The sequence below is a fragment of the Cystoisospora suis genome (assembly GCF_002600585.1).
Source record: "Cystoisospora suis strain Wien I chromosome Unknown contig_5830, whole genome shotgun sequence".
NCBI classification, from domain to species: Eukaryota; Apicomplexa; class Conoidasida; order Eucoccidiorida; family Sarcocystidae; genus Cystoisospora; species Cystoisospora suis.
This window is the reverse complement of record NW_027158620.1, coordinates 26,064-37,597: the sequence shown is the minus strand read 5'-3', so window position 1 is coordinate 37,597 and position 11,534 is coordinate 26,064. Positions and strand designations below refer to the sequence as shown.

Genomic DNA, 11,534 nt, shown 5'->3' with positions numbered 1-11,534 from the left:
GTGGTTCGTCTGTTTTTCTTCTAAATTCTTTTCTTTACAACTTTGCAAGTTCTTTCTTCCTCTCCCTCTTCCGACGGCTCTCCTCTTTTCTTTAGGCATCTGTAACTTGCCTTGCACAGGCAACCGTCTCCTTGCTTTGCCTCAGTGGAGAGAAGTCCCTTCTCCGACTGCTTTTCTCACTTCTCTCGCCGTTTGCCGCGTGTCTCGTGATTCCCGTTGAGAAAGGTCTTCAAGAAGTGTGAAGAAGCGACACTTTCCATAGTCGCCCTCTCTATCTGTTTCTCGGTTTCTCTAGATCCTCTCTTCCGTGCTTTCTGTCTCTACGTCTCACCAAGATGAGACTCTCTCTGAAGAAGAGAAACGGGAAGTTCATAGACGCAGTCGAATTGAGAGACGACTGTACAGTCGACGAATTTAAGGAACTCTTTTACAAGAAGTGTACGTACTATAAAACCTTAGAGATCTTTCGTATATCTCACTCTATATGTGTGTGTGTATCCTTCGAAGGAGAAAAGAGAGAAGTAGCAGTACATATTCTCAAGACAAAAGAGATCCTAGGGAAGTCTTTATGAAGAGGGCACATTGCTATCTTTCTTCGATTGACACCAGTCGCCTATCAGAGAGAGAGCTCAAATACGTAACTGCCTAGTCGTCTTCGTTTCTCATTGTGTGTAGAGAGAGCATGCAATGATTTAATATAATCGTCCGTCCTATCCATCTCAATCTCCCCTCTCCTTCCGCCTTTTCTATTGCAATCTTCTGCGTCTGTAGGCAAGCCATTCACTAGCTTGTATGAAAAAAAAACTCTCTGTACAGACTTCACCTTCTTAGGTCTTCAGAAAGACCACAGCGTCTTCTACAGCTGTCGGAGTGTTCTTTTTTCTTCATCTTAAGAAGTTCGTTCTCCACAAAGCTCAGGTCCTTCATTTTGTTTATTTCTTATACACACCAGCATGAGGCGTGAAGTTGTCTTTCTGTTTCTTTCTTTATCTACATGTGAACAGATATCTATCTATACACAGTGTTCTCTACAGATCTACCTGTCGTGGCCTTTTCAAAGCTGTAAGACTTCAGAGATAAATTCAAATCATACATACAGATCAATCACTTCCTTCGTCGTATCTACATCTTCATCTCTCTCAGTGTCTCTCTCTCCCTATATCGCCACACCTCTCTCTACATATATATATATATATATACATGCCTATATGTTTATCCGGGAACAGGTAGATAGATAGTTGTCTCTGCTAGATATATGCATGTGTCTTGTGTGCAGTTCACTATTATCCTGAAAGACAGTGGTGGACCGTAGGAGAAGCGAAGGGCGTTGCTCTAAAGGCAGGGGGTTTGCTCTCTTCTTACGGCGTCCATGATGGATCTACGCTCGTCTTCAAAGATCTAGGTGAAAACAAAACACTGTTCATAATCCTAAAAAAGAAAGAAAGATTTCTGTGAAAGAAGAAGACTCGGTGTAGAATGTAGAGGAGGAGGAGGAGTAGTCGTAGTAGGAGAATCTCTTCTGGTCTTTACTTCAGTCGCCTCTTCTTTATTTACACACCTTTTCTCTCTCAGTTGGTCCAAGTTCTTTATCTCGAGAAGCTCCTAAGGAGATTTCTTCCTTGTTTCTCTCAAGGTCCTCTTTTCTTCAGCATAACTGTAAAATACACCTACATAGGTATCTCTTCTCTTCTTCCTGTATAGCATAGGTGAGGATGTAGATAGATGTAGATAGATACACAAATGCAGATCTGCAGTGTATATACGGATGGATAGAGATAGGTATAGATATGCAGTCTCTTTTGTTCCTGTTTTCATTTCAGTTCGCGATCTTTTTTTTTCTACTCTTATACCTTGTGGTGTATGTACACCAGAAATAGGAAGAATAAGAGAGGAGTCTTTCCTTCGTTATAATTTGTTTCCCCCCTCTTTTCTTTCTCTTCTTTCTTGTTCACCTCCTAGAGAAACACCAAAAATCTGCATAGCTCTTCTTCAGTGAAAAAAGAAGAAGGATAGATAGCTCAATGATAGATAGATAGATAGATAGCTCAATGATAGATAGATATAGATAGATAGGTGGGTAGGTAGACAGATAGATAAAGATTGATCGATTGAAGATAGAAAACTAGTAGTAGTTGGAAAGAGTCGATTTACCTGACTCTGTCTAGGAATCGCCTTTTTTAAGCTTTTTGTCTTTTCCTCTGTTCACCCATTTATCCTTCTCATTCCTCTACTTTTCCTCTTCTCTCCTTTCCCTTCTGTCTTTTTCTTTGGTGTGTGTCTGTATATACACCTGCGCAGGTGTTCAGATATCATGGCGGTTAGTATTTGTTTTAGAATACCTCGGGCCATTGTTGATCTTTCCTCTCTTCTATTGTTGCCCCTCTCTCATCTATGGTGTCGCCGCACCTCCTCCTAAGTGTCTTGTACAAAAGTAAGTCTCTTTCCTTTTCTTTCTCTCTCATTCTTTTTTCTTTTTCTTTCTATCTTTCTCTCTCTCTCATTTTGAGAATGTAATCATACATCACGATGATAAGTTCATTCTTTCTTTCTTTTCGCTCTCTTGTCTCTATTCTTTTCATGTGGCGTGGAGAACCTTCTTCTAATCTTTTCTTGTCTTTCAGTACACGCGAGAGAAAAAGAAAGACAAGATCAAAGACAGAACAGCCAGGAAGAAGACGAATATATGGGGGGTTTCTGCCACCTAAAGAGAACGATAATAGACACGAAGACACGATGAGATCTTCTCTCACACATCCAAAGAATCTTTCATAAGTGTCGCCACTCCCTTCAGTTTCTTTCTTCTTTCTCTCTCTATTTTGTATCTTCCTCCTGCCTCTACGCATTTGCGAGTCTAGCGCTGAGAATGAAGACCTTGCGTATCGTTTGATTTGCATGTAGATACATGCACACACATAGATATAGAGATGTATGGATGGATGTATGGGGTGTGTCTTATATGAAAAGGACTTCGAATGGAGATGAAGTCTGCTGTGAATGAAGACTTTCATGAGTGTCTCGATTGAAGATCGTGAGACGACAAGAAGATGTTCTCTAAAGATGGTCTCGAAAAATTGTTTAGGTGGTGGATGTGTGTTTCTTCTTACATGGGAGAGAGAGTGAGATTTCTCGGATGGATTTCTTATTTCTTTCTTCCCCTATCTCCTCATAGTCGAGCTCCTTTATCTTTCTTTCTTTTCCTCTATCCTTCTTTCAAACCATCACTTTCTTTTCTCCCCACTCTCTCTTTTCCCCTTCTCATTATCGTCATCACCTCTGTGTTTTCTTTCTTTTTCTCTTTCTCTTCCTTCCCTTCTGTCTCTTTCTTCTTTCTTTCTTGCAGGGTGGCCTTTTGGTTGACAATGTTTCATTATGTGAAGAGAGAGTTAGAGACGTTGTTTGTGCATCGCTTTAGCAGCAGTACGATGCCTATCATTAACGTGCCTATCAACTGCGGACATTACTGGATGCTCTTCGGAGTTATGGTCGGGTACTTCCTCTTCCACCCCAAGTATCAGCCCATGTGGAGAGACGACCAACCGATCCTCATCTATTCTCTTGCAGCCACTATGACTGTAAGTAAGATAAAGATGAGAAGAAGAAGATGAAGAAGAAGAAAGAGAAGGAGAAGATGAAAAAGAAGGAAAGAAAGAGCGTGTTTAGATACTTTGTCTTGAGAGAAGAGAGGTCGAGAGAGCTTCTCTTTGGTGAAGAGATTTCTTTACCAGGTAGAGGAATGTATGGATGTAGTAGAGACATGGAGGGTCTACCGTGTGTGGAGACCGAGTGTCTACAGGGGATGTGTAGGTAGCTAACACCGAGTAGACACGCTGAGGTGACGGAGGGAGGGAGGGAGTAGGGTGTGACTGTGCGTCTCCTATGTATACAGATGTCTGTATTCTACCTCTATTCTAATATGTTTGAGTGTGATCTATATACATGCAAACTATAGAATGCCAAATACTTACAGATATGGATCGTATATATAGGGTGGATAGAGGTGTGTTGTTGTTCTGTATGTGGACATGCTGAGGAAGTCTACAAGCCAAGAAAGGGGGGCCTAACGGCTCCAGGTGCATGCAAGGATGAAGGAATCTCGACAGACGTCATTTAGCTCACTTTGGAATCTCATCGAGAATCTATTCTTGTCTGGCTATTCATACATGTGTAGATATATGTATATGTGTGTCTGTCTGTGGGGACATACATGTGTATAGATATATATATCAAAGAGGAGTTTTTCTTATGAGGGGAGGTCTATTGTTCATTCCCTTGTCTGGCTTTATAGAGGCTTCAACCCTTCTCTCTCCCTCAACCCATTTGCCTGTCCTGTCTATCTCCTCGATCACACCACTCGTCTACCGTAGATATAAATACATACATCTACATAGACGCTGTATATACGTCTCTGCATACATACACATTGGACCGCTGAAAGAGAGAACTTCTTTCTTCTTCTTCTTTCATCAAAACTTGTTCAGCTGTGTGGTTCCTTCATGCGAAACAAACTCTCAATTTATCCATCTCTTTCTTTCTTTCTTGTTGCAGGTGTTTGAATTGCTGAACTTTAAGACGCACTTAATCCTTCGAGGTCTGAGAGCTCGGGGGACGCGTCAGAGGGGAATTCCCTCCGGTTGGGGCTTCGACCTCGTCAGCTGTGCCAACTACCTCTGGGAAACCCTAGGCTGGATCACCTTCTCTATTCTTGTCTCCTCTCTCACGTGTACGTCTCTTTTTCTTTCTCTCTCTCTCTCTCTGTCTCTTATTTTCTTTCTTTCTTCGTGCCATGAAAAGGACCATGAAGGTGAACGAATGGTGCTGATAAGAAACAAAATAAGATGACTCGGTCCGATGAGTCTATTAGAAAGAGGAAAAGCTTATCTTCGTTTTCTTTCTCTCTGTCTCTGTGTGTGTCTCTGTCTCTTCTTCTTGGTATGACGTGTCTCTTGTATCGTGCCGCTATACTCTTTTGGAGGGAGATGGATAGATGTAGAGCTGTCTTCCTGAAGGAGTGAAGAGGCAGGGGGCCATGGGGAAGCAGAGTGAAGTCTCTCTCTCTCTCTGTCGTTGCATGCAGAAGCTCTTATCCTGATGTTGTATGTAGGGCAGCACATACAGATATATGCACGACACAAATCTTGTCTATCTCTTTCTCTCAAGTATGTCTACCTATATATGAATATGTATATATCTAGTCTTATCAAGAGGAGTGATAGTTGGGGTGATCTTTGTTATGACTTATGATCGGTCTCTGCTTTCGCTTCTTCTCCATACGCCACCTCTCACTCTACACGCCGGCAGACACATGCAGCAAAAAGGATTTTCCCTCTGCATGTGTATAGATACGTGTATATGTATATATATCTGGGTATCATCTATCTGTAGGTTCAAGGCGTCGCCGTCTATGCCGTTCTTGTGTCTTGAAGGAAGGTGTAGGAACTTACGTAGCATATTTGCATCTTTCTAAAAGAAAAAAGAAGAAGACAGGAATAGCTTGCATGTCTCTTTCTTTCTTGCTCAGTCCCGGTCCACATTCATTTGTTTATCTTTTTCCAACATAGAGACTTGTATGCATGTGCCCCCTCATGATGTCTTTTGTATTGTGCTCCTTCATCGGTTCTTTCTTTTCTTGCCACGTCGTCTTTTGATCTATCTCCCGGTCTGTATTGTTGAATTTTCACTTCATCTTGTCTTTCATCTCTCTTTCTCTTCTTTTGTCTTGTGTTTCGCCACAACTCCAGCTTGGATCTTTACCGTCGTAGGATTCGCCAAGATGACGGAGTGGGCCTTGAAGAAGCAGAGAAACTATCTAGCCGAATTCAAAGACTACCCAAGGTAGGCAAAGAGAAAGAACAAAGAAGAGGAAGAAGAAGAACGTCAATTCTCTGTTTCTTTAGCGTCTTCTTTAGATGGATTACCAGTCTTTATGCGAAAGAAAAAGAAGAAGAGAACATGAAGAAGAGACACCTCCTTCTTACGTACTTCCTTTCTGTGTGTATTTCTTCTTCTTTGTCACTAGTATCGCTCGTCTGTCTCTCTCTTGTTAGGCGCGTCTTTCATTCTTTCTTTCTTTCTTTCTCTTTCTCGGTTGGGGTGAAAGGTGGTTCTGACGAGTGACGTAGGAGAATAGGTGGTAGGGGAGAAGATGTCTACTGATAGGTGCCACGTGTGAAGGGAGAGCAAGAAAGAAGAAATGAGAAGAAGAAGAAGAATTCGTCTGTTGCTTCATGCAAAAGGAGACAGGGGAATGTTGAAGCACCAATCTCTCTCTCGGTTTTGTCTCTCTTCTTTCTTCGGCTTGTCGTGATCCACAAAATGTCTTGCAGTTTCCTCATTCTCTTCCTATACGCACTTTTCTATCCTTCTCGACGGAGATATATGAATCGGTAGACTGAATCAGCGGTAGAGAGATTCAGGACAGATAGATCGATAGATTGATCGATCGATAGATAGATAGAGTGTGGATGTCGACAGATTAGGGGGAGAAAGGATGGTGCAGAAGACTTTCTTTGTTGTTGTTCTCTTTGTGTTCTTTTCTTGATGACGATTCTTCTTTTTATTCATTCACTCGTTTGCATGCGCTCTAGTCTATTCTTCTGTTTCATCTTTACATGCTGTATGACAAACCGATCTCTCTGGATATCTTCCTCCATCTTCTTCTCATTCTTTTCTTCTCTCTCTATGTTTCTTTTTCTCGTTTTCAGACATCGAAGAGCTATCATTCCTTTCATTCTCTAGAGGCTGTTCTCTACCACAGCCAACTATCTTCTTCTTTTTCTTTCTGTGAGTGTTAGTTAAACAAAGATAGAAGGAAGGAAGGAAAGAGAGAGAAAGCAGAGAAAGAGAAAGACTCTTTCTCTGTCTATCGAGTAAGGGGAATTTTAAGTGAAGTGCCTTCCTCCCGATGAGAGAGAGAGAGAGATTCTGAATGTCTGAGAAGATTGAGAAAGAAGAAGAAGAGTAGGAAAGATGTATATGTGTGTGCCTTGAACTTCTCTTTTTTCTTCTTTTCTCTCTAGAAACCTCCTTCAGAGGGCTTCGCCTATCCTATATCGTGCATGTATCTGTAATAGATGTGGATTGACAGATCTAGATATACACATGTGTATATATATATATATATACGTGAGTAGGTTACATGTTATGCATACGTATGTTGACATCTGTCAGTTGTGAAGAAGAAGGGGGTGGAGAGATAGAAAGAAGACATGCGAGGCAACTTCCTCTTCGATATGAAAAGATGTATCGAGGATGAGAAAGAGTCTAAGGCAGAAAACATACTCCTGAGGAGTGTGTGTATGAGAGGAGAGTCAATCCCCCTGTCGTTGGCGGTTTTAAGAAGTAGAAGAGGAAGAAGAAGCAAGCGTCTGGTGTCGGTGTAGAGAGAGAGAAAGACAGACAGACTAGATGAAGAGCTTGAATGATTATCGGAGTGTCAGAGATAAAAAGACTTCTGAGTCGCGGGGGTGAGCTGAGGTGTATATACACATATCTATCTGTCATCTATCTGCCTGGTTGATAAACCCTCCAGAGAAAGAAGACTGATAGATGGATCAAGGAATACAGAATGAAAAGGTTTTTCTCCCTTTGGTTAAGAAAAGAGTGATCTATCTATCACGATTCTCTCATGGCTCAAGAGAGTCAGAGAGAATAGTACTAGATCGCTAACTTGGAAAGAAAGGAAGAAGGTGAAAAGAAGAAAAAGAGGGAGAGAGACTGAGGGAGTATCTAGGATGATATCCCGCCTGTTCGTTGCCTTGGGGATGTAGGTAGAGGTGTCTAGTATCTACCTGCTTCCCCCACCCCCCCGTGGCTGTGTGTGTGTGTTTTAGCTAGCCTTGGGTCTTTGGCTAGCGTGTCTGTGTCTAGTCAAGTGTGTGTCTAGTCGCACTCTGTTGTTCTGTACTTTCATCACTATACCCCACTGAGATTGAAATGCTTTCTCCACGATAAAGAAACCAAGAAGAAGAAGAAGGTTCTCTTCATCTTCGTTCCCGAAACAGAAGAAGACACATGGATTGTCGCGAATGTCTTTCTTCCTACTTCAGTCTACATCCTGCCGGTGTGTCTTATATACTAGTAGTAGGGCTACTATTCCTAAGAGGAGTTGTCTCCTGTTCTTCATACGCTGGAGTGATGCTCTCTCCGACTTCTCAGCTAGACAGACATGGCTGGCCGTCTATGAAACATATCTATAGATGGATAGACTCGAGCTTCTTTCTTCAAAAGACAGGGCATATGTTTACCGATCTTTTCGTAACCATGAACTCTATGAAGATGTTCGCGTGATCTAACCCAGTTCTTCTGTCTATCATCCATACAGGAAATCTGAAGGATTCTTGTACATCAGTTTTCTCTCTGTGTATGCATGCAATACGAGTGCCCGTCAAGAAATGTGGATGTATGGTAGATAAGTCTCTTTCAATTCAAATGTCTCCTTGCCACTACATTCTCTTCTTCCTGAAGCACTGGTTTTCTTTGCTTCTCCTCGCGAGGGTGACACCATCCTCGCCCCCCTCCTGGCGTCCCTATGTCTCTCTGCTCAAGACTCGTGCTTTTCTTTTCTTCCGCCTTCGAGCTATGAAAATCTTCCGATGTAATAAAATTGCTCAATGGCTCCGAGCATGTTGACTCGGAGCGCTTGGAGAAGATTCAATGCTGTATTGATCTGCCGGCGTTAGAGACGGTGTAAAGGCACCAATAGTTAGTCATGACGGGAAGAGCAATGGGGAAGGCAAGGTGCAGCAAACAGGAGCCCTAGATGAGAAGGTATTGAGCCTGTTGTTCGACTGGCTTTCGTGCTATGGAGAAACACGAACGATACGTACTTACTCTCTGGGACACGCAAGCGCTGTCGACACGGGGCTTTCTTGAAAGGCTACTAGCTCGCACGCTGCTTCCACAGCAAGGAGTGTGAATAGCACTTTGCTTTTCTCTTATGTTGATTCTTTTCATATGCGAATAGCCGAGACAAGCATCGAAGATGACTGGTTGAAACTAAATAAACGCTTGTTCTGTCAACGCTGTGGAGGCAAGCCGAACGAAACTTACTCTTTGTCATAGACTGAGGATCCTGGGGATGTGAAGCTAGAGAGATAGAAAGGCCATCAGCACGTCACAAAAAAGGAGAGGAAAGAACAAGAAAATATTTGCACAGGCAGCTAGTTCGCTATACTGTGACCTTAACAACCCATCTTTCCTGTCTCCTTGTGGAACTTGGAAGAAGCGTGAACAAAGTGGATCTTCGAAGGTACGAATTCCGCTGGAGACCAGCCCAGACAGAAGCAGGATGTCTTCCACGTAGAGATTACTTGCCCTCCCAGGTAGCTCCCGGTATTGTTGGCCTGAGATTATTGTCTTCGAAATACACGCGCGACTGATTTACGCGAACGCACAAGCGGAGTGTTCAACAGGCGCATGCACAAAAATGGGCATGCAGTTTCTTGTCGGGTTTTTCACCATGTGTAACAACGAGCCTGTCGTGAGAGGTTTAGAAAGCTACTGAACTGTGCTTCTCGTTCGATTTCCCTGGGGGATAGTTGCTTCTGTTGTACTTGACGCCGTGTTTCTATACCGCTGTCGAACTCTCGGCCCGATAACATTTGTGGCTCCTGCAGGAACGACCACGTTCGCACTGAACCATTCGCAATAGAGCTTTGTGGATGCCCGGACTCCCTATTCTTTTGGTGGAATCACCCGTTGTCTAATTAGCAGGCGGAAAGAGTAATCTGCATGCATTTGCAACTATGGTGAGAGTGCCGCGTTATCCAGCTTCTCCGGTTCAGGAGATCTTCCTGCCGGAGCCCGTCCCGAATGTGCTGTTTGACCCCAACAATCCTGCGCCTTCTAGCCCCCCTGCGCCATCGAGTCCCCCATCTCATGCGCAGTGCGAAGCCGATAAAGATAGGTATAGAGATACATGGAGTATGTACGTCCGCGGTGCTGCTGGCGCGGAACAAGTCCGGCAAGCTTACTGCACCATGGCCAAGTGCTTCGATCGGGTTGCCGTCTGGGAAGCCATCGAGAAAACTCCTCAGCTGAAAAGTGCTCGTAAGTCATGTATGCTAAAGACTCCTGCAGTTCTCCTGACTCCATGGGAACTCGTAAGCCATAAGGGTCACTCGCAAAAGTACAAAAAGAGGTCGAAGCTAGACCGTGAACGTCCACTTCCTTCAACGGTCTGCTAACTACTGACACCCTCTGTGGATGTGTTTTGATCATTGTTTGACATGCCTCATATCTCTTAGTCCCTGTGGTGATACGCCGGTTCGTCAGTTCTGTTGAGGCAAGCAGCCATTTTGAAGGTTTGTCATTCCTCGCAGCGACGACTACAGAGTGGAGCGGTGAGTTTTTCCTTGAGCCCACCCGAGTATCATGCGATGCAACAGAGCTGTCTCTTGACTGCGCATGGTACACTTTTGCAGCCCAGGGAGGAATGCGCTTCAAAGTTGTAACCGTTTCACGGTTCCATTAGGTGTTTTTGACGTTTGTCATATTTTCTCGCGAGCATTCCTTTTTTGCACTACTAAACTTCCCAACCCCTCGGAATAGTTCGGAAGCAGCCGCGGCGGCGATGCTTGCCTGTAAGGTTTGGGGGACTGTCCGGGGAAAGATGCGATTTTCTGCGTAAGATCTAGGATGATCTCCTGCCTGAGTGAACCAAGGGGATTTAGCTACGCTCATGTGGATTCCTCGTGTATGTACATGGGCGCCCGATTCTATGTTGGCCTGTTGTCAGCGGGACAGGCCTTGTCCAGGTGTCTTGTGGCCACACCACTGGGAGACGTCCGATGCGCATAGAGCTAGTACAATAGGAGTATGAAGACTGCTATCGGAGTTTTCTGTGTGTGTCTATCCATCTGTCAACTGCGCCTGCAGAGAGTTTCTCCATAGACATGGACCAAGTCGAGAAAGATCAGCGGTACAAGCAGCTCCAGTACGGGAGAGTGCCGAGCATTCTTTCTAAGTACCATTTATAGATGCTCCGGATGAAGCCAGAAGAATGTTCATTGTGAAATCGAATACAAGGACTTCTTCAACGCATAGGGTTGTTACTCTTACACCCCGTCTGACTACGTTTCGTAGTGTACCTCCCTGTGTATGACACTCCTCCTAACAGAAGGCGTGTGCATGGCTTAGGGGTCGGCACCATGAATGATGTCTGTTTAGCACTAAGCCAGGCCGGGAGAAAAGAAAAAACAGAGAAGGGAACTATCAATATACGTCCGCGTCCTAAAGCACCATCCAGATAGATACCTGCCTGTCTTGCAAGCCGGAAAGACGAGTTTTTTGTCACGCTAGCAGGTGATACAAGTGAGCTGAATTACGTGCGATGGACGGAATTGCTTTTGTCCCTCCTGTTTCGTCCTCGAATCTATCAGTTGGTCCTGGGGAGCCTCTTACCGCTTGGTTCGGGCTTTCTTTGTAGGACAGGTATACAGTTGTTGAGTGCGACAGCGTGGGGACACGCCAAGACGCCGGGGAACCGGCGGTGCACTCGATGAGAAGTAGAACAGAAGACACGAGCAGCTGCTGCC

The 11,534-nt window shown here is 44.1% G+C and overlaps 2 protein-coding genes across 2 annotated transcripts in view; both read left to right on the top strand.

Moving 5' to 3' along the window:
- Nucleotides 1-8,470, top strand: part of CSUI_009629 (3-oxo-5-alpha-steroid 4-dehydrogenase) — an 8,733-nt gene extending 263 nt beyond the window's left edge. Inside the window, exons 1-7 of the mRNA XM_068069742.1 lie at nt 1-438; nt 1,277-1,402; nt 2,299-2,431; nt 3,341-3,572; nt 4,546-4,720; nt 5,739-5,832; nt 6,702-8,470. The exon at nt 1-438 is cut by the window's left edge and continues 263 nt beyond it. Of these exons, the coding sequence (XP_067918286.1) occupies nt 336-438; nt 1,277-1,402; nt 2,299-2,431; nt 3,341-3,572; nt 4,546-4,720; nt 5,739-5,832; nt 6,702-6,735 (897 nt within the window). The 5' untranslated portion in view covers nt 1-335 and the 3' untranslated portion in view covers nt 6,736-8,470. The remainder of the gene's footprint in view (nt 439-1,276; nt 1,403-2,298; nt 2,432-3,340; nt 3,573-4,545; nt 4,721-5,738; nt 5,833-6,701) is intronic.
- A 958-nt stretch (nt 8,471-9,428) lies between these two features.
- Nucleotides 9,429-11,254, top strand: CSUI_009628 (uncharacterized protein). The gene is made up of 2 exons (XM_068069741.1): nt 9,429-10,047; nt 10,876-11,254. Exons 1-2 carry the CDS (start codon nt 9,744-9,746, stop codon nt 10,974-10,976), a joined length of 405 nt encoding a protein of 134 aa, XP_067918285.1. The 5' UTR covers nt 9,429-9,743; the 3' UTR covers nt 10,977-11,254.
- The last annotated feature ends 280 nt before the right edge of the window (nt 11,255-11,534 follow it).

Bases quoted from the DNA above. Each gene is read 5' to 3' on its own strand.
- CSUI_009628 (XM_068069741.1), top strand. From the start codon at position 9,744: ATGGTGAGAGTGCCGCGTTATCCAGCTTCTCCGGTTCAGGAGATCTTC. The intron at 10,048-10,875 runs GTAAGTCATGTA...CTGCGCCTGCAG, and splicing joins TCCTCAGCTGAAAAGTGCTC to AGAGTTTCTCCATAGACATG.